This window comes from Falco peregrinus, chromosome 2 (assembly GCF_023634155.1).
Source record: "Falco peregrinus isolate bFalPer1 chromosome 2, bFalPer1.pri, whole genome shotgun sequence".
In the NCBI taxonomy this organism is placed as follows: Eukaryota; Metazoa; Chordata; class Aves; order Falconiformes; family Falconidae; genus Falco; species Falco peregrinus.
In genome coordinates, this window is record NC_073722.1 from 123,372,935 (window position 1) to 123,400,928 (window position 27,994).

General features: G+C 36.7%; 1 protein-coding gene across 4 annotated transcripts in view; it reads left to right on the forward strand.

Moving 5' to 3' along the window:
• Window positions 1-27,994, forward strand: part of HELZ (helicase with zinc finger) — a 91,504-nt gene that overhangs the window by 17,020 nt on the left and 46,490 nt on the right. For 3 of the 4 annotated variants that reach the window (XM_055794151.1, XM_055794153.1, XM_055794152.1), the window contains exons 2-12: window positions 484-711; window positions 2,527-2,563; window positions 5,924-6,048; window positions 8,541-8,597; window positions 9,466-9,514; window positions 9,944-10,019; window positions 12,916-13,114; window positions 14,204-14,311; window positions 14,631-14,928; window positions 18,168-18,435; window positions 23,209-23,542. In XM_055794151.1, coding sequence (XP_055650126.1) covers window positions 502-711; window positions 2,527-2,563; window positions 5,924-6,048; window positions 8,541-8,597; window positions 9,466-9,514; window positions 9,944-10,019; window positions 12,916-13,114; window positions 14,204-14,311; window positions 14,631-14,928; window positions 18,168-18,435; window positions 23,209-23,542 — 1,761 coding nt within the window. In that variant the 5' untranslated portion in view covers window positions 484-501. The remainder of the gene's footprint in view (window positions 1-483; window positions 712-2,526; window positions 2,564-5,923; window positions 6,049-8,540; window positions 8,598-9,465; window positions 9,515-9,943; window positions 10,020-12,915; window positions 13,115-14,203; window positions 14,312-14,630; window positions 14,929-18,167; window positions 18,436-23,208; window positions 23,543-27,994) is intronic. The other variant, XM_055794154.1, reaches the window with a different exon arrangement.

Here is a 27,994-nt window from a genome sequence, read left to right on the forward strand (position 1 = left end):
TCCCTGTTGTGCTTCACCCAGCCAGAGCGAGCGACTGTCCCCTGAGCGTAGGTGAGAAGTGTTTTGAAGGGAAAGGTGTCTTGGAGTGAATGGCTGCAGGCTTGGAGAAGGGGCAGTTGGTGGATGAGTTGTGTTACTTCCAAAGCAAAGATCATGTTGCCAGCAAAGACCCGAAAGCCTCTATGTAGCCAAGTGCCTAAATCCATGCTGACTTTAAAATTTGAAAGCGCTACTTATATTCTTAAAATCAGTCACAGGCTTAAATACCTTCTTGAATTAGAATCGAAACAGAGCTGGGAGCGCTGGAGAAAAGACTGGGAAGAGGTTAGTTAGTGAGAAAGCTCGGGATAGGAAATGCAGATGGCACAGAAGGAAGGGGATGTGGTGCTGCACCTTGAGATGGGAATGGAAGTTGGTTGGCAAATTGTCACTGCCATTATGCAGCTAACCAACATTTTATCATCCCCTCTGCCCCCACTCTAGGATTTCTGTCCCTGAGTCATGGCAGACAGAAGACCAGAGAAGTCATGTGAACAAGCATGTGAATCTCTTAAGCAGCAGGATTATGAAGTGGCAGTGAAGCATTGCACAGAGGCTCTCCTTTCCCTCAGCCAGTACCCCCCAGCTCACCTCCCGGAGGCATGCCAGGCAGAAATCGACCGCATCAAAATCGAGACTCTTCTGTATAGAATTGCTTCCTTTTTACAACTTGTGAGTGTGACTCTTTAATAGTACCTAGTGAACTGGAAAGCACAATCAAGTATCTTGTACCATCAAGTTTTAAATAAGTTTCAGCGTTTTCCTGGGATTGGCATGTTGCTTTGCCACAGCATCTCTCTTGCTAAAGCATGTATGAGGCTTCTGTCTCGTAGTTTTCTCTGATCTGTTTATTTTTCAGGATTGGGACCTCTTAAGTAGTTTGGGTCTGAATCACAGTGCTCTAAAAGAATGAAGAAAAATACTTAAAAAAAATAATAAAAAATTCCAGGAAGGCAAACTGTCTGGTTTTAGGGTATTAGGTTTGTACAGTTATGCTGAATTACATACCAAATTACCTGACCTTTAAAAAGCTTGAAATTAAGCTAGCAAATCTAAATATTTAAAAAAACAATGTTAGGAAATAGCAGAATTCAGGTAGCTGGTTCTTACCTGATTTAGCTCCGTTAGCATAGGCCTAACATTAATCTTTTAATACTTGATCATATACTAGTTCTTCACTGCTAAGCTAGAGCATATCTGGTGAAAGATGTAACTCTATGACTCTGGCCGATTTTTAATGGAAATGTGAAAACTGGGGTCTTGGTAAAGGTTTGTAAATGCAAGGAAGAGGCATAACCCTGAATTATAGATGATCCCATTGCAAATTTGTGTCCTTCCTTTAAAGTATCACAGACGTGCAGTTCCTTTAAGGAAAGGACATTACAATGCTTAACAATAAACCTATAATCTGCTTAATGAACCTCCATTTTTCTGTATTTTTCTGTTCTGGAAATGTTATTAACAGATATACAGGGGTCTTGTCCACCCCAAATCTTCATGTATTGGGTATGAACAATTTCATCTCAAGTGGAAAAAGTTTGGCCAAGTTGTAAGACCTTGCTGGACAGCTTTAAGATAAACCTTGCCCATCAGATTAGGGAGCATTTTTAAGCATTCTTTAAATAGGGAGCTGAATTGGACTACTCTGTGTGCAAAACAAGAATTGGGAAACTTCTTAAATTAAGAGGTGACTATCTTATGGCTCTTCAGGGGAAGAAATTCAGAAATAACTGAAGTTGTTTTGTTTTTTTAGTTTAATGGAAGTTGTTTTGTTACAGACCTGACTCCTCAAAATTATTTACATAGGCCAATATGCAGAGAGGTGCTTAGCAGTATTTAATATGTTCCTGACATTGATGCTGTTGCAAATCCTGTGAGACACCTCTCTGGATATTCATCATAGTAAATTATTGCAGTAAGTCTTCAGGGGCTCTGGAAAAGTACTTGTAATCAAAACCTTCCTATTAAAGGCTTGAATTATATAGATACTTGAAGGTTTATAATTTTTTTAAAAAGTAAAGGAAAAAAAAATCCAAATTGTCCTTCTTGTTTTGCTAAAAAAAGTGATTTTTAACATCACCAGTGTTAAGACAGTGCAAGATAAAATACATACCTTACAAATTTCAACAGTACCATGTTAGTGCAAGTGTAAAAAAAATTACAGTGGCTAGAATAGGAAGTTATGTTTTTGTATTTTTTCCGAGATGTTGTGAGCCACATACAAACACATATAAAACATACACCTTTGCCCATTCATTTTCCTCTTTTAAAATGTCAGTTTGCTGAGAATTTGAGAAAAAGTCAGCATTCTAAGAATCAATAATATTATATTTGACATGTGACTGGTGTTTTTTACATCTTCCACCCAGGAAAAGATGAGGTGTAACGGATTCTGAAAAGTTTTAAGAGACTTGTAACTCAAGCATGTAGTTGTTTATGCTAACTGGAATAATGCTATTTTTAAACTTTTCATGTTTTACCTTTCAGAAAAAGTATGGGCAAGCAGATGAAGACTGTAGGCATGGTATGCTTATTTCTTTTTTTTATTATAGTGTTATGAATTGCAGTCAGTTGTCTGAATTTTTAAAACTGATGCCCAGATTTGTTAGTTTGCTAACAATGTTTTTTTTTTTTCTTTTTTCCCCTGGTTAAAACTATGTATCTACTTGATAATACTTTTTCTACTTTTTCTGTTTTGAGAGCTCTCACTATTTTGTAACTCACACTCAAGTACCAGAACTCAAATGCATGTCTTTGGCACAGTGGTGCTATTTGCCTAATAGATATTTCAGTATACAAATGTAGGATGAATTGATAGCGTTAGGATTCTTGTGAAGATAAAGACAGCTGATAGTTCTGTCTTTCTTCCTAGGGACAGGGAGGATATTTTGGTTTGCATTTTGGGACTTGATTCAGAGACCGTCAAGATGGTGTACTTACATATATTCCTATTTGTTAAAGCTTCCAAATGTGCATATGTCACATTGAAGTTGAGCCTTTCATGTTTCACTGCCTTGTTCAGTCAGGGTATTTTTAAAGGAATTAACCATCCTTCCTAATGTTCTGTTGTTCATGTATAATGCAAGTGATTCAAAACTCACTGAGAGCTCTGCTGCGTTTGGTAAGTGTTGGAACAGAGTTTATCAGTTAGATTTGGAAAGAAAAGGTGGGTAGATCCCACCTTTCAGTTTTTAGTACCTTAACTACTCTTGAATTTGAAAGGAGGTTTCCTCAAACCACAGTTTTGTTACACAGACTGTGTGATACACTATTCTGGCATTCCTGTGCTAGCGATGATAACCTTTAAATTGTTCCTTTCTGGTTTTGTGTGGGTTTTCCTAGTTGTTTTTTTTTTTTTTTCTTTGTTTGGTTTTTTGTTTTAAATGCATCTGTCTTCACTGATACTCAAGTCATAGTCTGGGGCACTTGTGGGGCTGTGCAGCCTGCTTGTGAAGGTCCATAAAACGTAACTAAGAAAAGTAAACTTGCTTTGTGTAGGTGTAAAATTAAGGTTTAACAAATTCGAAAAGGCTGAACATGGCTTAATCAGTACCATTCTTAAAATATTCTGGATTTTTTTTTAAAGCTGCTTCTTTTAACTGTTGCTACATGCCAAGGGTGTAATATTCTGACTAACCTTACAGTTGTCTTTCATGATGGCAAATAAAAGGAAGAGAGACACATATGGAAAGATGAATGATGGTTAAAGGAGGTAGGAGGGAGAATGAAGTTTAATGAATAATATTCTCATTGATGACATCTGATGGGTTCGTCATAGGGTTAGATGGGTGACGTTCATCTTCAAAACTTTTATTGGCATATGTGTCAGTTACAAGTATCTCAAAGAAATGGTCATGTTGAACTGTTTTTCTTCTCTTGCTGGATGGGCATAGAAGTGGGTGGAATAGAAGCGCTGATCTCTACTTTTTTTTTTTTTTTAATTAAGTAGAGAAAACAGCTTTCAAATGTGTATTAGTAACAAGGAAATAGCATCCAATTTAATGTTAATTTTCTTATTTCATGCCATCATGTTCTGCAAATATTATTTCCAGATAATTTTTCACCTTATTACTGCCATATTTAAGTGTGTCTGTATATAAAATGTTGTGTGTGTGTATATATTTGTATATACCCACCCACCAATTTTTTTGAATATATGAATGAGCTATTTGGTTGTGGTTGCCTATAATGTGCTGTTATCAACAGTAGCCCAGCATCTGACAGTTTATGATCTTGAAGGTTTTTAGGTTTGAAATATCCTTGGGAGGAAACAACCCTGGTGTGGACTACCTGATACTCACACTTCCTTGATACAATTTTTTTTTTAATAGGCAAAAGTTTTATTCAAGCTGCTGTTCTGTCTTTTTACAAGACTTGACATGTTGCATACCTGTGACAGTGTTTTATTTTAACCTGAATGATAAGTACATTTTGAAGTAGCTGGAGAAATAGATGTTCTTTATAGTATTCTGCTTGCACTGTTACAAGGAATGATGATAACTTACAATCTCTTAAATGTTTCCACAAACCTTTACCAAAAGGTACTGGTTAATGTGTTGAAACTTTTATGTGCAACTGTATGTTTTAGCTTGGTGATACTATACAGTTAATAATATAAAATGTCATAATTGGACATCTAATCTTTGAGGTTAAAATAGCAAACTGTCAGACATGTTAAAGCTATTTCTGGTGCTGCTGCTTCTGGTTTGGGAAGTAAAGCTCTATTTTTGGAAATGCGGTCAGTATCATTGGAGTGGTGAATTCAGACTAATCTTTGAGGCACTTTATAAAGAGGATTTAGTTACCTTTTTGTTTTGAAGAGATGTCTAGGTTTTTTTATGGAAGAGATTCTAGGGTTTTTTATGTAAATGTTCTGTGGGACTGTTTTTTTTTGCTTCAGTCTTTAATGCAATTTCTGTTAATCATGTGAATGTCTGTTGAGTGAGGAGTTTTGATTTGTTATTTTAAAATGTAATCCTGAAGTTGTGATCAGTGTAAAATTCCTGTTAGTACTAACAGGAGCTGTTTGCATCTGCGTGAGTAGCAGTATAAACACAGATGTTGATGTTGCCTGCAATAACAGTAATATATATTAAAATTTTGTAATTTTAGACAACTGTCCAGCCTTCTTTTCAACTCATATGCTTAGCTTACTAGCTTTTTAGTCACTCTGGCATTTCGTTTTCTGGACAGGTAATATATATGATTAAGTGTTACTCCTGCTTGTCTGAAGCACGTCTATATTGTGAAATAAGTCCTTTCACTATTGGAAGTGTCAATGAAAGTGTCTGTTTGGCTAGCTATCTGATCCAGTGCTAGAAAGCATTAGGAAAGGTTTCTGTTACATGGAGCCTGTAAATTTCTGGACTCAAACAATCGTTCCTATATCCTGCACTTTACAGCCTAAGTGAATAAAAGCCCTTTTAAAGTAGCAGGAATTGACCGTGAGGAGGTTAGCTATATTTGGAAACGACAGGGCATGCTTTTTGTGAGCATGAATGGATCTTCCTGAGCATGTTTGTGTTACTGCGAGGTTGTTGGTTGCTATTTTTTTTTATCCTTTCTGTGAAGAGGAGGTCCTTTGTGTCTGTGTCAGATATTTGAACTTACCATTCCCGTATTTGTCTATTTTAGCATGTAAACATCACAAACCTTTTTTGAGCTCATGTACAGCATTTTTTAGATGGTGGGAGACAAGTTTCAAGTTAGTGTTAGACAAGAATAAGTAATACTTCCTTTACATCCAAGACTTGTCTTTCCAAGAAGCCATGGATTCAACCCAGGTTTCAGACTTTATTTTCATGTTAAAGGTGAAGGAAAACTGTATATAGCTTATTTAAATGTATGCTGTGATGAAGCTAATAGTTGCTGATTTGTGTTGCAGTGCTGGGAGAGGGGCTGGCCAAGGGAGATGGATCTTTCCGTGCAGTGCTCTGCTGCATGCATCTTAAAGGGAAGCTGCAAATTGTGTCTAATGTTCTTTCCAAATCACTGATGGGTGAATCACTGGTAAGTGGGTTTGCTGCAGTCTGCATAATATAAAAAGTAGTTTTGTATTTCCTTTTTAAAAAATGTGTTTAATAACAAACTTCTGAACATATGTTTGACTGGCAGGTTACAACAAAAATTATTTGTATGAAAAAGACAAAGATAAGTATACGTTATCAGGATACCTAGGTTGTTGCCTTACCAGTGTTTCAGAGTTGTTATGATTGTGCAAAGTTTTTTTGTTGTTGGCTCTGAATCCTCAGGGAATGCAAAATAATTTCCATATTTGTGTGATTGGCTAGGAAAAAATAAAGTAAGCAAAAGCTTGAGATTTACATTGAAATTGCACCTGATACCATTTTGTATGTACTTCAGGAGGTTTAGCCATGAAAGGAGAAAAATTATTGGTAGGACTTTTAAATAACTGGCCCATGATAAGTTGTAAGACAGCATGAAAAGCTTTTCAGAAAAAAAAAAAAAGCTTTACATTTCAAGACAAAGACAAAGATTTGAGTTCAAAGCTGCTATTTTTACCCTTGACCTGTCAAAACTTTTAAAGATGCTTTTAACTCCATACATGTAAGTAACTGTTTTGGCTCTTATGTGACTACTCATATGGGGAAGATTAGGGACGTATGTAAGTCTCCAAAGGATGGTTTCCTTTTTATTTCAGTAGTCTAGAATAAACAGCACACAGTTCATCATCGTGAACTGCTGGTGATGCTAAATCCAGAAACATGGTCATAGCACAGAGAAAAAGTTCTGGTCAGACCATGAGGAACTTGTAAGTGACATCAGAAACTGTCGTAGGAGAGTTACCTTGAAATTGGATAATGTCTCCTACATCTTGGTGCTTAACTTAATCAGTAGGTTGTTTTTACTAGGGAGTTCTGTTTGTTTGTCTGGTATATATCCTGAATTCCCTCCCCCCCTGCCATTGGTTATTTTTATGTAAAGAAAAGGGTTTTTTCTTTGTCTGGCTGGTGTTTTCTAACAAAAAAATGTTTCATTGAAAAATTCCTGGTGAGGTTGAAGGAAACTTGCCTTTAGGAAAAATTAGTAAAATAGTCAAAAGCTCCTTATCGCAGGAAACGTACAGTGCCCTTAGTCTGAGCTATTGTTGTGCAAATAGAGGTGCCTTCATATATAATTCCAGAGTGTTGTACCAAAGCAGAGTTTGAGAGATTTTTACAAGCTTTAGGTTATTAGACACAGTTGTTTTCAGTAGGAATAAAAATCAGCAACTGATTTACTGACTTTTGCCATTATCTAAGAGAAGAAATGAAACAAAGTTTTGGACTTAATTTATTGAAGAGTTAGAATCCATCCAGTTTCGTCCCCAGTGACTTAAGAGAATGATTCTTGGTAAAAAATTTTGTGCCTTAATATGTTTAAGCTCAACAGGTTCAGTTTGTAGCCTTCTACTGAAGAAGTGAAAAATCATTTTGAAAAAAGCCTAAGTGTGAGGATTCTTGAGTGTCTGTTTTCAGCAGAGAGAGTAATTTCTGCTGCTCAGTAGCACAGTCAAAATGTGTAGGAGTCATAACAAATGTAGTAGCAATTAATTAAATTTCTCAAGAGATTATTGAAAGAAAAACCACAGGTCTTGGTTCCTTTAATCAAAGTTTTGACTTAAATGACTGTGAAATGGTTACTTAGCTATATATTTCAGATAAACTTTGAAAGAGTGTTACTTCAGATGTACTTGAATATGCAGTTATTTTTAGTTACATGGCTAATCTTTGCTTTTTAGTGAAAACTCAAAAATTGTTACGTAGTCTACATCAGAGGAGTTACGAAATTGTAGAAATTAGTAAGCTGTAAAGTAGATTCTTAAGAAGAAATGAATCCATCAATGCAACAGCAGTGCAAGTTTATTATATTAATTCCTTTACAGCCAAAGTGTTTCAGTAACCGTAGCATATGGTTCACTGTAGCGCTTTTCATCAGTAGCTTGCAAAGTGCTCTGTGAAGACAGTCAGTCTCACAGGCCCCATTTTGCAGATGGGAAACTGATGTGTGGAGAGGTGAAGGGACTTGCCTAATGTCACCCAGCAGTCCAGTAGCCAAGCTGATAACAGAGCACGGATCTCCTGAGTCCTTGTCCGTTGGGCTGTGCTGCCTCTGTGGCTACTGTGCATGTAGAGTACTGTTCTGGAGGATAGCAATCAATAAACATTATAGCTATTAATATTTATCTTGAATGGCAGCCAAACTTCATAAGAAGTTTTTTTCCCCCAAGCTGTGCTATGTACACTGCTCTCCTGCTTTGTCCTGTAGTGATACTTGCTGTAAGTCTAGTGCTAGTTTTGGCCAGTGAATTCCCTTTTTCACCCTGATGTTTGCTTTGGTGTTACGTAGTCTCTGTCATTTAAAATTGCACCTTGTAAGTCAAACTCATTTTTCCTTCTTGCCCTTCTCCTTGGTGGTGGTGTGGGGGGAGAAATGAATTTGGTGGTTTGATGCATGTGAAGGATTATGTGTTTGATGTATTAATATTCTTTCTCCCCCAGAACGGGATGGTAACTAAGGATCTGACACGGCTGAAAACACTTCTTGCTGAAACAGAGGTAATAATGAGCATATTATTGGGAAAATAATGAGCAGTACCTGAAACAGCTGAAAGGCTTGTTTTCATGTGTCCCAGGAGATCCGGGCTCACCGTGAACATACTGGTTCAGACATCATTATTGCCAGTGGTCTGTTGGTCTTTACCACCTACCTATTCAGGAGCCTTTCATCACAATCTTGCATGATGTATGAGAAAATAGAGGAAGATGCTAATAGGTTGTTGACTCTTGAAGTAGCAAGTAGAAAGAATTCAAAGTGGTTAGATCTGTATTTCTTAATTATTTATTATATTTTTCTCTGTTGGAAATGATTCTGAAGTAATAAATGTGTCTTAAGAAATTGGTTAACAAATGTAAATGCCTTCTCAGTTACCTTTTTTTGTATTAGAGGTTAATTTGTCACATCTGTTGATTAAATTGCTACTTCTTTCTTTTCCCTCTTTTTTTCTTCTCTTTCCCCTTACGCTTTGTCATTGATTTGGGCTTTATTTTTAATGTAGATTCAAAGCTCAATGACATCTCAATACAGTTCAGACCTTTGGCCTTTTAAAAACTTCACTGCAGTTCACAGTAAAACTATCATAGAAAAAGATGGAATTTGGTCTTGTAAAAATCTCTAAAATTTTCTTCTAACAATGAGTGGACTTGGTGTTTCTGGCAGAATTCCTTTTATCAACGTCTGTAGACCAGTTGTTAGGTTAATATGAAATTCATGTTTGTAACTGGAAGTGTTTTCAGAGTGGTAATTAATATTTTTGTATTGGTTGTTCTAAACCATATTTTGACAGCGAAGAAGCTAAAGCAGTTCTTGTTGATGAAATTGTTTTGTGTTCCTTTATAACTGTGGGTTTTTTTCATATAATTGTAGGCAGCTGGTAAAGTACCGTCAGGATATCATGTAGAAGATTTAGAAGAAGGTATGGAACTCAATTATAAAGCTACTTGATTTCACAGTCAGAAGACTTGGGTTCTGCTCAGTGCTCAGCGCTGCATAGTAGTCAGAAAGCAAAAAAGGGGCTTGACTATTGTGATGAGCCCTGGGAAATGTGGTAGAATTATATCCTTATTGACTGAATTTGAAGGCAGAACTTCTGTTCATTGGTCAAAGCACTGTATCAGAGCCTGATCCATTCTGCATATTTTTTGAAACTTGCCTCCATAACCTTTGGACCTTTGTTTCAAATAAATTTGTTAGGGATTAAAAATTAATTTTTGGTGGGTAATTTTGCTTGTGTACAAATACACTTTGGTTTGATGTTTAGAGATGTGGTTCCTTGGACAGCTACTGCCAGACTCAGAAAAACTTGGCAATTAGAAAAATAATCTATGGTTTGACTACTCTGCAGGGTCCCGGGATGGCTGGCAGTTCCGCCCTCCACCCAGGGGAGTCACAAGCAGTGAAGAATATACACTATGTAAAAGGTAAAGTCAGTGCTTTATATCAACATTCTCCAAGGGATCATAATGTTTCCTCTTTTATTTAGCTGCTGACAGAACGATTAAGAGGTCAGCAAAATGAAGGTACTTGTTAGAACAGGAGTTGATTCGTTCACAGATTTTTAGAAGGGTCAGTTTATCCAGAAGCACTTGCATTTATAAACTTTCTAATTTGTATAATTTCAGAGATGTGAAAAATTCCCACAGGCAACAGTGTTAGCAAACTGAAGCACAGTGAGGTGTGCTTTGACATCAGAGAGGGTGTGCATGCCTTCAGCTGAATGGGCTTTGTTGATAGATGAGCTTTGTCTCCAGATAAAAGAAATGTTTATGGAATTTCCGTCCAGATCTCATTATTTCCATTTTGTGTAAGCTCAGGTACACAGAGGTGAATTGCCTTGCTGAAGATCCGATGGCTTGTATTGGAGTTTCTCTTCCTTGTCTTTTCCAGTCATCTAGTCAGTATTGCCTGTAGTTTGTGCTGTTAATCATCATTACTTAAGTCAAACTGTATTAATATAAATGGGGAGGAACCAGCATCATGCCTTTGATTCTCCCATATATGTAACTGATGCAAATAAATTATTTTGGAAGTGCAAGCAGGAATCTGACCTTTTTAAATTACACAACTGAATTGCTGAATTTAGGCTGCTTTTGGCATGATTTTCTAGAGATGCCAAATCTTGGCAGCTGTTGTTGACTTTTATTGTATCTGGTGCGTATTCAGCAATTTTTAAAAAGCAGATATTTACAGATTTTAGCGATGATTTTATGTTGAGCAACATCTGTACCATGCTTCCAACTATTGCTCTGAAACATTTTTTCCACTAAAGCTGTAATTAGCTTTATGCCCACTGTTAACTCTTACAGTGAGGAGGATATGCCTTAATCAGCAAATCCATATGAACAGTATCATTCTGACCATGGGCTAAAGATTTTAGCTCCTTATGAGGAGGCAGTTACAGGTACTGAATATGAATTTTTGAAGCTGCAGTTTATTTTTCCCCTGTGTGCCATAAAGCAGCAGTACAGCATATTTATTCTAGTTAATGAAGCTATGGAATTGCAGGAGGTATTAAATAAGAAACTAAAAATGAGAAAAAACCTGTCTGTTATAAATATGAACAATGAGCACTTGCAAAGCTTGCATAATGATGAAAAATTTTAAAGTAATATGCTTTCCAGTTAAATAACGAAAAGGAAACTCACTTGGTTTTTAATCTGCTATGTAGCTAATAAGAACACGTCAACAATTTTTTTATGCTTTCACTCCATTTACTTTGGGCCATGAAAATCATAATCGTACTTTAGCATTCTAACGCAATGGGGAATTGGAAGATTTAAAACAGAGCTACTGAAATTGACTGCCAAGGAAAATATTTTCATTTGAAATATATTAAGCAACTTAAGCCTGGGAATGTCTTTAGTAACATAATGATATATATCATGCTTATTTTATTTACAATTGGGCACACAAACCTTTAAAGACTTAAATTTAAAGGAAAAGTGTATGCTAAATCGAATGATAACCACTGATACAAGTGTGGCCTAGGTATCCAGGTCCTTCTGCTGCAAGGTTTTCATACAGTCAGGTGTTAACTTGTTTTTGTCACGTAGCTCAGAGTTCATGTTCTAATTCATGTTACACTATGTAGTATATTACGGAGAGATTATTTAGTCACTGATCCCCTTCTGCTGTGTTTCTCAATGATGTGGGGTCCTGACTTACTGTATTAATTTAGTCTTGGTGCATCCTTTCTTTTTTACAGTAACTCATCACTGTAGGAAGAGATTCTTAGTATATGTAGATATCCACATGAAATTAAAATGATGTTATGTTTACAAAGATTCTGTAAACTTAATATCCTGACAGAGATCAGCCTGTCTGGCTTTATTTATTATAAACATGATGCTTAAATTAACTCTTTATAGTCTCCTTATGCAAAACAAACAAAACAGCCTCCTGGCCTGATGTTTATTCTGTATATCCTGTACTTTCTTAGCACCTACAGAACTTACCCCACTCCCCATTTTATTCTTCATTTTGTCATCTATTTTTTAAGTGCTTCAGTTTTGAAGAATGATGGTGAAACTACTGCCTTGTGTTTTACAATTTTAATACAAAGTTTAATTATAAAAATAGTTTCCAAGTTATATAGGCATTTGCCCAGACTTGCAGTAAATTCTTAGAACTAGAATGCTTAAATTTTATACAGGCATTTTGAATATCATTAATTTTAATGCAGCAACACATGCCATTAAATGAAAAATGTACTATTTATCAAATCCTTCACCTCTGCAAAAATAGATCCTTTTAGACTGATACACTGTTTACGAAGAAGAGGATGAAACCTTTTCTTGAGGTGATTTCTGTGTAGGTGTATTTAGTAGAAAGGACCATGTGATGTCACTGTTGCTCCAGGAAAAACTGCTGACTGAGTATTTATCAGCTAATAATGTAACTACTGGAGGAAATTATGCTCTGTCTTCCCTTTACCCTTGATTAACAGTGTTTTATTCATATTAATACAATGCCTAGTCATTTCAGGGATGGTCCATGATCTCATTGTGTTAATTTCTGTACAAACACTTGATTCTTTGAAGCTGGAAATTTCTTAAGAAGACTTTTGTTCCCCTATGTTTCAAAGAAATTTGATACACTCTTCTGAAGTTTGAACTAAGAGAGGCTGCCACCTCTCTTACAAAGTGCTGCGTACATGTATATATTTCCAAATCAGTTCACACGAACTAAACTGCCTTTAGTTCTGTGAAAGAGACTTAAAGAATGTCCTTCTGGCTTTAAAAGTAAAATTTTTATATTTTTCTTTTTAATTGGAGACCGAAAAGTTCAAGGCATAATCGTTTTTCCTATTTTATGTAGATTTTTAGAGCAAGGGATCTGCAGGTACGGTGCACAGTGTACTTCAGCACATTCCCAGGAAGAGCTAACAGAATGGCAAAAACGATATGCTTCCCGCTTGATCAGATTAAAACAGCAGAAGGAAAACAAACAATGTTCGGGCAGTTATATGGAAACCTTGATTGAGAAATGGATGAATTCGTTATCTCCTGAGAAAGTGGTAAGGAAAATATACTACTTCCCTATGTGCTCATATTTAAAACTAACAGATGAGCCTGTTTTTGGCCCTTACTATCAGAGCTGGTCGAATTACTCCTTACCAAGAAATTGTCCAACCAATTTGCTCCCCTTTCCATCCTGCCCTATGTCTTCTTGCAAAGATACCAGAGACTTAGGCTGATTTCTGCAAATGTACTCAGTCTTTTCAGGAATTCAGTAGTTTGTGAATTAACAGCTTGTGGGTTACTCACAGCTTGTGCATTTTGCATATTTACTACTCCCAGTGCAGGATGGGTCATCCAAGTCTCATGGTATTGTTCCTGTTCCTTGACTAGATGGCAGAACTTTTTAAACTGGGGAACAATAAATGGCGAAGCTTTCATGACTTAGTGGAGAATACTTTTGCTTGTGCATGGCTCCTTGTCTTTGCTTGCGACTGCAGGCACTTGTATGAAGAAAAGCCAATCCCCCAAACGTTCAAAAACGTTTGAATACCGAAGAGTGTGGGGTATGGATAAATCAATTTTAGCAGCTGTTTGGAAATCCAGAGAGTGTTTTCGTGGCATTCGACCAGCTCTACTTACCACTGACCCTAAGGAGTTTTCGGTCCATCTATTGTTGATTAAAATCTGGGAAGAGTGGACTTTCTGCAGAATGCATTAATGAGTAGAAAGCCTGAATCTGGTTTCCTGGTGTCTCTAGTAGTCTCATTGACGTCAGTGAGATCTGGGGTCTTCTGGAAATGCAGTCTTTGGGCCTCGTTGTGTCAGATCCTTCTTTCCAAACAAAATAGCGTTCTACTTCAAACATTTACAATTAAGTTGGTTTTTGAAAAACAAGTCCTGCGGTTAATTGTCCTTAAATTATTATATTCTTTGCTTGCACAGTATGATCTAGTAATTTGGCTTGCTGGTCTCTCTGAATTAGCACATACTTTCATTAATTCCTACACAGGACTTGCATCAATTCTACACAGTGCAGGAAAGAATACTTTCCACTTTCTGTTAAAAAATTCTACTTTTTCCCAAGTGTTTTTGTTTTGATACTGCCTGTAGAAGTTTAATGTTATCTTCTTTTTCTTTTAATCTAGCTTAGTGAATGTGTAGAAGGAGTGAGAGTAGAACATAACCCTGAGCTATCGGTAACTGTCACCACCAAAAAGTCTCATCAGACATGGACATTTGCTCTCACTTGTAAGGTAGGATTACTTATCTTTTGAACGTGAGTCAATTATAACTAGAATGCAGCCCATAGCCTTTTGCAATTAATATTTCAATTGCATAATTCTTCTTAAAACAGAGACACTTCCTAGCACCATCTCCTCTCTCTCTTCCCAGCAGCTCTGGTGATTACATATCGACTGCCCAGATTTCTGGAAAGCGGGCAGGACTTGTACCTGCTCTGAGAAGTTGAGAGTTCTTAGCAGCTCTCATTATCTGGTTGCAAATGAAGATATTCCTGAGATAATTTCAGTTTTCCAACACAGTGTCATTTCAACCTTTGCCTTTTTTTTATAGCCTGCAAGAATGCTGTATCGAGTGGCATTGCTTTATGATGCCCATCGTCCACATTTTAGTATCGTTGCAATATCTGCTGGAGACAGCACTACCCAGGTATCACAAGAAGTTCCAGAAAACTGTCAGGAATGGATAGGAGGAAAAATGGTCCAGAACGGAATAGATCATTATATATACAAAGTCAGTATAGCCTTTAACACAGAAATCTTTGGAACTTTTCGCCAAACTGTTGTGTTTGACTTTGGATTAGAACCAGTCCTCATGCAACGAGTAATGATTGATGCTGCTTCAACTGAAGGTAATGTATTAAAAAAAATTTTTGGGAATAGTGGAAATCTTTCATGCCATTTCTTCCCATATTTCTGGGCAGAACAGCATCTGTATTAACAGCTGATGAATGTCTTCTACTCTGTGTTATGTTCATCAGATATATGATTGTAAATAGTGGACAAAAGCTTAACTAAGATAGATAGCTGGAGTATGACTGTTAGTCTGTCAGCATATGGCTCCTAAATCTTGTCAGAATGCTGAGAATTTCTAGTTTGTTATGTGTCTGAAGACAGCACTGGAAGTTCACATATGTTTATTTTTTTATGACTATTTTTGTATTGATGAAAAAGTTAAACACACAGAAAAAGGTCAGTAGAGAGATGAAGTGTTTCTGTATAAGAACACACCTGGTAGTTCATGCCTTAATTAAAGCAGTTTGTCTGAGAAGTTGTTTATTTTCTTTGGGTTTTTTTTGGTTTATTTTTCTCCCCTTGCAATATGTGACTAGGGTTGTCAAAGGCAAGAGGGGAAGCATAGGCTTGTAACTCAATGAATTGCTGTTGACATGAAGTTTGAAAACCTAAAAGAAAGTGTAACTATATATTTGTGTGTTTTCAAGGAAAACAATACTTAACTGCATGTTATTATAAGTTTATGAAACTGATCTGTGCCTCTCAAGTCAAACCTGAAATAGCCACATTATCAGAAAGATGTCAGTAGACTAAAAGATATTTGAAGAGGCGCAAAAAGAAGGAAGCACTTTGATTTAGGGTTAAAAGATTAAGAAAGCTTACTATAGGTCACTATGTCACTTGGCAGCAAGCAAGGGAGTGGGATACAGTATGGTAATTTTTAATGAAAAATTGAGAGATACAAACACCAAAGAAACAGAATTGTAGCACTGGGATGTAAGCAGGAAGAAGAAAAAGGAAAAAGAAGGAAAAAATAGGAAACTAAGAAAATAGCAATTTTCTATTCTTGGCCTTTATTTTCAAATGACAGGTTAACGTTTGCAACATTAACAAAAAGAAACTGTAAATAGCAAAGATTGTGAACTGATCTTTCCAGATGACCCGAATACTTGTAGCCAAGAGCAGGAAGACTGTACAAGTTGTAATGCCTCATGAAGCAGAGAGTATTGCATTGTGAACAAGAAGCTATGCTTAGAAGCAAGGCTGTGGTCTTTTCAGGAGCAATTATATGATCTCCATGTAACAATGTGGGTTATCACAGCAGACTGGCTTCCCAAGACATGGAGCTTGTGGGGAACAGGTGTCCTTTTATCGTAAACCTGTTTAGGATCAAGAGAACCAAGCCATAACTTATTTGCAAAGTCAGAGTTACTGTCAAACCAATCATTGGGTCCTTGTTGGCTTAAACTAGTAACCAAGGCGACAGAAGGAATAGCCAGTCCAAATCCATGTGAAAAGTGATGAAGTTGAGATAGCACTCACTGACAGTAGTTACCGACAAGCCCTTTTCACATGTGGCTTGTCTGCATGCAGAGGGATGCTGAAGTCTTCAAGCAGGTTGTTGCTGTATTTATTTCAGATGAAAAGAGTGCTAGGTGCTTTGCAAATTAATGTAGATACAAATATCCTGGGCTTTTTGCCAAGGTAATCGAAGAAGTGTGCGAGCAGGCAAGTGAAAGGGATGTGTGTCCGATCCCATTGGAGTTTCGTTTACTTTTGATATATATGAATTGGGATCTCATGGAAGTACTTTTCAAACAGAAAGATGCCTGAGGTCTCTATGTTTGCATGTAATTCAGGGGCCTCTCTAGGTACCTGGGCAGGAAAGAAAAGCCAACATGAAAATATTCTAATGGAGGAGCCTCTGTTATGCATTTTGAAATCTTTATTTGCTGTGGAAGAAGACAGCTAAGAGCAGTTTTCTGTGTGCTGAGAATGTACAAAATGCTTTTTAAGCAAGGCTCACTGTACGTGCAATCTGTGCCAGCAACTGTTTTTCCAGTGGAAGCCGCTCTAGTGCTGGGAATTAGGTGGCTGCCTTTCTAGCAAACAAGGATTCGATCCCAGTGTGATTACTGAGCTTTTGTGACCTGAGGTACGGTTAGCACCAGAGAAAGCTTTGTTTATGGTGAGATCATTTCAAACACAAACCACACACACATGGACTTTCTTGCCATACAGCTGTAGTGAATGGTGTGGTTCAGGCTCAAGGTGGATATTTAAACGTGGTTTCTCAGTGAACACATCAGATCAGCGAGTGAAATAAGCTATGTTGCGGTGGTCATAGTTGAGCTGAACTGAGATTTCTTTTACTAAAAAGCTTCCTTCTCTTTAGAATAAAGGCAGTCAAGATGATGTTAAGTATTTAATTTGAATTTGAAAATATCTTCTTTGCACATTTTTCAGCGTTGGTGTGATATCCTGGATACCTATCTTAAATCTCACTCAGAGATGATGCATTAAGATACCATAGCTTCACTATAAATGCCAAATATTTTCAGCTCTGCAATTTAACTGCAATTCTGTTGGCTGATGCACTGTTCTCATAGTGTTTTTGTGGTGTTAATGGATATATTTTGGGTGGCTGTAGACAGTGCTTGGTCTTCTATTTATTATTTAAGCTATGTGGTCCCACAAATTAGGGTATTCTGAAAAATTAATTTCCTTTTTTCTAAGTTTGGAAATGTAACCTAACATGACAAAGTTATGCCTGGCAAAGTAAATTTAGCTATAGAATGCAACTCTCTGCAGAATACACATATTACAGTACTGTAGAATTTTTAAAAATATTTTCAATGCTGCAAGTTTAATGGTTTCTTACCAGCTAGTTTATCAACTTCTTTCTATTACCTTCTAAATTTTATAGTATATATTGTAAGGCTCTTGACTACTTCATATTTTTTAAATGAGGTGGTGTTGGAGTTAGGCTTTGAAAGCATATTGTGATGCCCAGTCCTTGCAAGTTGCTTGTGATTATTAAAATATAAGTGCTTTCCTTGTTTGTCTGTATTAATTCTATTTGCTATCTATAGAATATTTTATTTTCTGATACTGTTAGAGAGCCTGCTTGCTCTCTGTGTACACCTGAAAAGTAGGAGTGGTAAGTACTAGCAGTGAACTTACCAAAGCTGTTGTAGGCAGATGAGACTTACTTACATTCAGTTTGTTGTCTCTAATGGGATTATTTTTAGTAGTGGGTTAGTTTGGGGTGGTGTTTTGTTTTGTCTTTTAATAAAACCCAAGAACATCTGGAGTTTGAACTTATTTCCTTTCCCTATTCTGTATCTACATTCAGATCTTGAATACCTGATGCATGCACGGCAACAGCTACTAACCACAGCTAAGCGTTGGGATTCTACTTCTAAGACTATTGTAGAATTTGAGCCTAATGAAACTACTGAATTGGAGAAGAGCCTTCTTACCAGATACCAAATCCCTCTTTCTGCTGACCAGCTATTTACACAATCTGTCCTGGACAAATCATTGACCAAGACCAACTATCAGTCACGGCTACATGACCTCCTTTATATTGAGGAGATAGCACAGTATAAGGAAGTTAGCAAGTAAGTGATACTTTTATAAAAAAATTTCTTAGATATTTCTTACTGTCCTATTAAAACGAGCGTGGCAACAATTTTCATTAAACCTACAGGCTTGTTTAAGATACTGAGTCTTCCTATTTCTTTGAAATTAATTTGAATATGAGTCTGGAAATAACAGCTTTTGATAAAGGTCACTAGTACTTAACAAATGTAATTTACTGGTAACTAATTTTAAATAAATAGTATGTATCAGTCTATGCTTACAGTTGGAGGCACTTAAACAGCGGTTGTACAATGTTTTGTTAATTTCTGTATAATAATTATTCTTTTTTATAGTTTTTTGGCTCTCGTTATACAAGAGGATATTAATAATAGGAGTCATATTTTTGTTCCTTGGTGAAAGTAGGTTATAGCAAAGTAATATATGAAATCTTTGTGTAAAGGGTTGAATTGTGGGTGGATCAGACTCTGATCTTATGATGATGTGGCAGCTGACTATTATATTTATTCTCTAAATAGGCTGAAACCCAGCTTCTGAATAAAATTTCCTAATAAAAGGCATATAGTATACATTGATTGTTTTGTTCTGTCTTTAGGTATTATGTCCATATTACCAACTGGATTAGCTGCATGAACAAATACAGAGTTAGGAAAAAGATGTGAGCTTCCCCTGTTTAGACTCTCACTGGCCCTTTTTTCTGTAGTTCAATATTTGTGGTTAAAAATTTTTCCTGCAGTCATGTGGTACGAAAGAGTTTTAAAGTGTTGCTGTACTCAGAATGGAAAGCCAAAAAGGTATAACTTCCCTTTAACTTAATTTGGTAGCAAATTTAGTTCTATCAACTTCTTAATTTCCAAATCAGAAATGTCTTTTTAAGATGAACCACTCCTAGAGCTATAGAGGTTCAGCTGAATCACCCCTCTGGAATTTAGGAAGAAAATACTATGAGTAGTTGTATTTCTAATGCTTCTAAAGCAGAAAAATGGTTCAATTTCTTTGTTGTATCTCAGATGAAGGGCAGTGTATTTGAGCAGTTTTTCTGCATGTCTTTCATCACTGCTGTGCTCTGCTCTTGAGCTGGAATCTGACATATGGAGGAATCACACTTGAACGCTGTTTTCAGCGTATAGAAATATTTGGCGTCATACATATTTATAATCAGGTTGACGTTTCTAGTGCTTTTTAAGACAGAAGTGGGTTTAAAGTAAACATTATGAAGTACGTTAAAAAAGTCAACAGTATTTTTACTGGGTGAATTTACACATTGAGAATTACACTCTCATGCCTCATAGGAAACCAAAGAGCAGCATGCTTGTAGAAGGGAAGGGAAAGTAAGTGTATCTCGTGTGTAATGCTTCCCCTTTGGACAGTTTGGTGCAGTGATAAGTTACTGCTCTGCTTTTTCTATCCAGTGGATTAATAAAAGTAAGTTTTAATAATGTTCTTGAAATCTTCTGTTTTGATAGTGTTGATGACAGAAATACTCTTTTGATCTTGTAGCTGACCCACTTTTTTGCAACAAGGCTCAAACTAGCACGCTTTTTTGATCCTCTGTGGCTAAGATCACACACTTGGTATTCTCCAGTGAAGCGTCAGGATTGCAAGCCTAGAAATGGGCCCAGAAATACAAATGCAAGTGGGTTGTAGTACCTCTGAAGTGGTGCTATGAGTGACAGTGTTGATGAGCTGCTGTTCTCTAATGGGTTTGTGTATGTATATCGTAAAAGTAGTAGGGTTGTCAACATTGTCTCTTATGACGAGATGGAATAACACCAGCGTCTGCCGTTTACATTGGAGTGTATTGCCAGGTTTTAAGAATGTTGACGATTTCCCACTTTCTAGGAAAACAATGTTTCAGACTTTATGTGCGATCACCTGAGTGGAACTACTACCAAGTATTGGATGAAGGCTGCGGTGGCATTAAAGTCTTGAACTCGGTTATAAGGGAGTACATTCTGGATGGTCTCAGAGAGCTTTACTTCTAAATCATGTTTATTCTAATATTTCAGGAGGTGTTTGTAGGAATTACTCCGCATGAGTACATCACAAAATAGAGTAATAAGGAAGCCACTGCTGTGTAATTTACGACTGCAAACACACTTTAAGAAAAAGCAAAACAATGTTCTGATCTTGAGATTAGTTTGGTGTTGGAAGTTGTTGCCCTGCATACATCTGTTGGTGGTTTTAAAACTCTTCCTTTCTCTCTTGCACATTCGAGAGAGAAACAGCATATAATTGATGTAGACAGATGCATCTAGAACTTACTGTGTGTTTTCTTGTACGAACGTTAAAGAGCATGTGAGGTGACATACAGCTCCTTCCATGCAGTCCACTCTGCTACCAGAATTACTGAGCTGGCTTATCCTCGTGGCTGTGAAAATGTGAAGTACTGGCTTTGATGGAAAGTAGATTTGCTTTTGTCATTACTGTGTCTTACATTTATCAGTACATAGGTAGGTGTCACACTGTACACGCTGTCTGAATTCTGCATGTGTAAATGTAAGGGGAAATGTGCTGAACGTACTTATTAAAGAAAGTGTTATATGGGGCTTTGTTCAGAATGGGTTTATTTGCCTTTTGGGAATTTATTGTTTGCACTGGTACTGGGTGGATTAATGATTTATGAAGTCTTTTTTTAATTTTTGTGTGTTTTAACTATATAAAGCAGCCTCCCCCCCCACCCCTTTTTTTTTTTTTTTTCTCGGCTAGTTTTGTTAACACAGGAAGTAGGCTGGGGATTTTGCAGTGTTTAGAAGGAAACATAAGTTTTTGTTCATTTAATTTGTATAAGCCTGACTGAAACTCTTATTTTGTATAAACCTGCGAAGTAAGGGTGCGGAATGGATGAAAGAAGCAACTTTAGATTATTTTTTTTTTTCTTAAATAATTTTTGGAGGATTTTGTAGTTTAACAGTTTGCCAGAAGGTGTCAGTTTACTCAATGGGAATCGCTTGCTAATCTCTAAACTTTAGATTCCCTTTAGCACAGCAGATTGAGTTCAGTCATTTATGAACGTGCCTTGGCTCAGAACGGCAGTAATACTGTTTTCCAGCATGCTTTTACAAATCCACATTTGAGAATGAGATGATACGTATTCAGCAGTATAGGATTCAACTTTAAGAAAATTTTAACAAAATAAATTTACAATGGCAAGTGATTGTATCTTAGTAATAATGCTGAGCTCTTGATACTGTGTAAAATGTTTTACCTAGTATTTTAACAGCGATGTGAATGAGATACGAGCTGGTTTAGATACTGCTAACTTGCTGATAGCTCCTTTGGAAATAGTGCAGCACTTGTATAGAAGAAAGCTTGCGTTTTGTTTTGTTACGGGTTTTTTTTAGCACATGTGGAAATTGGAAGGGTTGTGCTTAATTCTGGTATGCTCTCTGAAGTATGTGCTTCTGAGTGGTTGTTTTAACTGTAGCTTGAGCAGTGGCATTTGTGGTTACTGCTGAACCAACCCAACCCATGTTCAGTAAGAAGACATCTCTTGCTTTTTGAGAGTGGATGGCTGTGAAATTTGGATCTGACTTAATGTGTGTTATGTAAAGCAGCAGCTGCTACCGCAAGGGGGCAAACGTGCGGTTTTTGTGCAAGACTCATGATTTGCCAGATACGCAAAAAATATATTTGATTGGTTTGGTAGATATTTAATTACTAAGCAAGCTAAAATGTTGGATTTTATTGTTATAGGCTTATGGTTACTGATACTACAGGGCTTAAACAATAAATTAACAGTTTATTGGGTTAAAATAGAAATTACAAGATGAACAGATCAAATAAAAACAGTATGAGCATGCAAAGTATTATAGGAAAATGTTGGGATTTTTTTTTCCCTGAGAGATTTTACTTCATTTGTGAAAACCTTTGGTTTTTACCTTTTTTTTTCCTGTAATTTGTTGCAAATTCAGAAAAAAGTTGCTGATAAGAATAGAACTGAATATTGTTAAGTGTGACAGACTTCTTACCCCTTTTGTTCTTTTTAAAACCAGGTCGAAGCAATCTGTTTAAAAAGCCACAGCATTCTAGGAGGAGGTTACTATGTTTTGGTGAGAGGTCAATAAAGTGTGCTAATAAGTCACTTTAATGTGTTATGCACGTGACTTCTAGAAAATGGTAACTACAAAGAATGAATTTGTTACGTCTGTGATTACAGGAGAAACTCCTGCTAATAGGAATTCAGTGGATAGATGGTTTATATGGCTGAGCCTGTGATGCCATTCCCTCATTTCAAATAAAATTATCTCACTTTAATGCCTACAATTTGATTTTTTTTGAGGCATTTCATCAATCCTTCTGAATTATAGGTGTAATACCATTTACCTATTAAGATGTAGCTTGCCCTCTTTGGTGTGCAGCCTCAAAGAAATATGAAATAAATGGGAATCTTACTCTGGTCCCTGCCTGCACTTCTCTCCTTGAATACCTAACATAAGCTTATGAACTATTCCATTGGAAATCTTTGCTGCTTTGAGACATGTGCAGCACTCGAATTCACCTTAAAATTATTCTGGTCTCAGAAAGTCTAGTATTTGATTCTCTCTTGTGAGGGTTCTATTTTTTAAGCTTTGTAGATGTTGATTCTCTTAAATATATGTTTTTTAGGCTATAATCGAAAGGAAAATTTGTAAGCATTAGACAGCTACATATGAAGAGCCAGTTTGGCTATACCTGTTTCTGTTTAAGAGTTTTGCATTCAGAATATAAGGCAGTGCATCTTCAGTCTGAATTAATGAGGCTTCTGAAGCTGAGAGCATTTTTCTGCACTGACTTGTTGCTTTCTTACTTAGGTTCAACATAAAAGTGCAATTGCAGATTGTAGCAAGCTTCATGCTCACTGGTGTTTCTGGAGGTGCAAAGTATGCCCAGAATGGACAACTTTTTGGCCGCTTTAAGCTCACTGAAACGCTTTCGGAAGACACTTTGGCTGGACGGCTGGTGATGACCAAAGTCAACGCTGTTTATTTATTGCCTGTCACTAAAGAGAAGTCAGCACAGACCCAAGGAACCAAAGAGAAGGTTTATGAAGCAGCTATTGAGGAAAAAACAAAGGATTATATCTTCTTGAGGGTATCCAGGGAATGCTGTGAAGAACTTAATCTTCGCGCAGATTGTGAAATGCAGGTAAGTGGAAGTCGAAATGGTTTCGGTATGGGAACTCTTTGCACTATGTCTGTTTTGGCTTCACCCAAACTAATTGCTTGAAGATAAGAAAAGGAATTTTGTTATTAGTTGTCATACATGGAAAGCAGAGCATGGATGAGAATTTCAGATAGGTGAAATCTTTTTATGTGTAAACATACACGTATATATGTATGGGTGTGCACATGTATATATGAGTCTTATTATTTGGAAAATAATATTTTAGGACTTGTACAGAGTAAAAATACTTTTTAATGAATTTAATTTCTGGCAATATTCTGAGATGATTAGGCATTGCTTGCAGATTTTTGCTTGAGTATCTCAACATTTTGAGACTGTGATTTGTAAGCTGACTTGGACATTTGTTTTTACATCTCTGGTTCAAGTACAAAGCCCTCTATGGACTTCAAAGGAAAGCTTTGTTTTATTTTTATGTTCCTACACGTAGGTGTTTGTGGGTAGTTCATGGGCTTTCTTCAATCAGACCTACCTATCCCTCTCCCCTCAGTCTAAAACTGCTGAATATATTGCTTACTCCTGCTGCCTGAACTTTTCTCCAGCTTACTCTCTCTGCTGTGACTTCTATCACCTGCTCATCATACCAGAGATGTCAGGAACCTTTTCTTAATGAAGTCAAAGGAGGGATGTGGTTTTTCTAAAAATAATAATAAAAACCAAAATCTCTGTGGCTCTCGACATAGCCAACTAGAACTGGGTCTTTCTTGCATCTTGGACTCTTTATTTTGTATCTTCTCATTCTTTTTGTTTGTGTCATTGTGTATTCCACTATTTGTTCCTAGGCCTGAGGTGAGATTAATTTTCAGTAAGGTCTGTTGATGTTATGAATGGGCATTATGCTGCTTTCTGCACCCATATTAGAACAAAAGGAGTATGGTCCTTCAGTGAAAAAATCTTCAACTTACAGTATTTCCTTGATGAAGGTGGTGTGGGCTGGTAAAGTAGATGGAGGCATGAGGAAGAGGAATAAGTACTTTCATTATATATATCCTGTGTTTCAGAATGGTAATACTTGCCTCCATGTCTCTTGCTCCCCTTACACTTGCATCCAAGACTTATCTGTCTTGGAGGCATTCGGTCACAGAATGAGGAGTTACAACACTTTTGCTAGAGAAAATTGTGTTGGCAGTTAACATCAGGCTTTTGTTTACAATTAACATGAAATGGGTGAAGATGTATATGTCTATATATCAATATATAATTCTTTAAAAAAATATTTTGTAGTTTGCAAGCAAGATACTTACCTTTTCATCCAATGCTCTAAGGGAAGACAAAACTCTAGTTAAATAATTCAAATACTCACCCATGCCTAGTGTGTGTCTGCAGTACATCTTATGATTGATCTTGTTACCAAACAGAAATAACCTCAAATTAAGGTCACTGGAATTGCTTGAAATAAATACATTTTCACCAGAGGATTATCTCCTATTCATTTTGTTTTGGCGAAGCATATACAAGAATCCTAATTTCTTAATTTAATGTGGATAATTGGTCTGGGAAGATGTATGTTGTTCTAGGCTCTTGGTTTTGTGTTTGTTTTCTTAAAACAATGATTAAACTTACTAATTGATTCTATCAGAAACTCCAGTGGAATGCAAAATGAGCTGGGGCTTCAGTAACTGGTTTATTTTTCTTTGAGTGTCTTGTAAAACTTCTGAGGCAGCAAATCTATTCAGCATTAAAAATTGGGTCCTTAAGTTGTTTGTGAAATCATTTAGTACTTTGTATATGTATCAGTGAACTGATGGTCAGATCCTTAGTGTTACCTGTGTTTTAATGAATTCTGATTTTTTAAAATTAATTAACTGCAAATTTGGAAAGGGAACCTCAGGTTAAAATAAGGATATTATAGTTTGGATGTATAGCATTTTTATTCAAGATGCTGGACATTTTGCTGTTGTCTTCAGTGGAGTTGGTATTCCCTGTGTGATTCTTACACATTGACAAAATTGCTTTTATTCCTGTAGTTTTTGGATAAGTTTGGTGGTTTGCTTCCTTTCCTCTTCTAATAATTCATCTCAGAAACTTTCTGATCACTTGTTTGCCTGTTGTCCTGGCTTAACTAAAATACACAATTCTCCTTTTATCAAGTGCATTGTTCATGAAGGTGGGATGGAGAACTGGTGCTTTAAACCCCCCTTGGGTGCTGCTCTTTTTGGTGACCAAACTAACTTGCGACTGTTTTATTTTTGGAGCGATTATTCTGTTCTGTGTCCTCTTCTGTGAAACTGGCAATGGATTAACTTCCTTTCCCACTGTTTTCTTGTTGTGGAATATATATTAAAGCAGGTTACATGCCTCTCCTTCACAGATGGCCTCATTCAGTACTCTGCAACAGCAAGTAGAACTATTTGATTCAATCCAAACTGGATTAAAAACAAAACAAATCACAAGCTGTTAAAAGTGGTGAATGCAAGTAGATAATAAGAGGTATTTAATGCTAGGCATCTTTCTTGGGCTCCCAGAAGAAGGGCTATTAAAGTGTCACTCAGATGAGCATCACGGTTTTTTTCTGCATTTAAGTTATCATTGTTACGCTGAGTGGCCTTTTGTTAGCCTTGGGTCTCTGAGCAAAGATATTTTTCCTGTACAGATCAAGCCGTGAGGTTGGGACCGCTGCCATTTGTTGGGAAGTCGTTTTCCACACATCTGTGGGACACGGTTGGGCAGACACGTTGGTGCTGGGTAGAGGTGGGTAGGACAGAGCTGTGGAAGGGGGCTCACGGTGCCCCTCGGGCAGGGTGAGCTGGCGCCGGCGTTCCTGGCAAGTGCCAAACCACACCGCTTTGAAGACCAGGGCGTTTGCTAAGGTAGTGGATAGGCATAAACTACATGGTGGAACAGGGGGAAAAAATTCCTGTAAGTTCATATGTCCTATTGAAAAAAAGTTTTCCTAGGAGTTACAGTCGTTTTAGTGAACTCCATGCTTAACATTGTACATATTTCTAACTGCCCTTTTCTTTGGAGTTATGGTTATATGTCTTGCTGTAAAATGTGATAGTCAGGATGAATATTTAATGTCTTTGTATCTGCCAGAGACTGAAAGTTAATGGCTACATTCTGCACTGATACAAGCAAACATTGTTTATTTCCAGCAAAGCTAGTGCTGACTTTACAAGCTACATAATAACAACAGTGTAATATTTAAATATGCTAGGAAAAAAAACCCAAACGGAAGAGCTGTGTTTTGCAAGTCCTTTGAAGGAGATGATCTTCAAGTAGTAAACATCACAGGTGCACAAGGTGTCATCCCTATAGTAGGAAGTGACTTTGTGTGCAGATAAAGGAGTGTCATGTTCAACAAGTAGTTAAATCTAGAAGGCTAAATTATTCCTCCATAGGAGAAGGTTCATGAGAGAAGTTTATATGACTTTAAAGGAGACCCGTTGTGTTTAGAGAAGTGATTATCTGCTTTTCTTTTTGTTTTCCCGTTTCTTTCTTCCTTTTTTCCATAAGTTTGCTGTCTTATTTTGATAACCACAAGGATCTTTAATACAACAAATTGGGGTTTGTTTGTAGTATATAAGGAACATTTTTTTTAGCTGACAAGGGCTTTTAGAAATCTTTATATAAGTTGTCAGAAAAGATAATTACAAAACTATATTCTCATATTGCTTTGTGTTTGTTGAAAGTTCTGGTTGGTAGCAATAATTATAATGAGATTAAAGTGTGATTAAGTAATAATGGACTGACTAATAGAGAATCAGTGAGTACCAGAGGAGAAGATTAAGTAGATCTGAGACGAGATTTTTGCTCTGGGCATGGGGGTACATTTAGAATGAGTGTGTTGCCTCCAAGGTATTTCTCTTGGATGACATGGGGTGCTATCAGTAACAATGACCATGGAAATTTTAAATACTGCTGCTGTGCTTTCCAGGTAAATGAGGGGTACTTTTCCAGACAGGTAGCAGTAATTTGGCTGGCTGTTTGTAAGCATGCTCACAGTTCATTGTAAATCTCAGAAAAGTACTCAGTCTCATTTAATCACAAGTGCTCATCAGAATTGTAGCACAGTTCTTACGTAAATATTTAGTCATAGATAGCAATGCTTTGAAAAAAAAAACCTAAAAATGTGTATCAGTCATTTGAAGTTCTGCAGCAGCTTTTGGTGGTTTTATGCTGTTTTATATTAGTGCAGGTCTGTCAAATTTTGTATAAAGGTTTCTGCGTGAGTTGTTAATGTGTATTTCTTTGGTGTAATGCTCTGATCAGATTCATTTGTTTTTGAAGAGATTAGCAACTGCAAATTTAAATATGTGTAAATGATAATCTGAGTGAACTGTTTTTATTAATTGTTTCCCCAGGAGCTGCTTTTATCTCATGTTCCAATTTAGAATGTATTTTCCCCTTTCCTCTTTTAGTATATGTATGTATAAACTAATTTCACTATCCATTGTTCAGTTCTGAATTTGACCA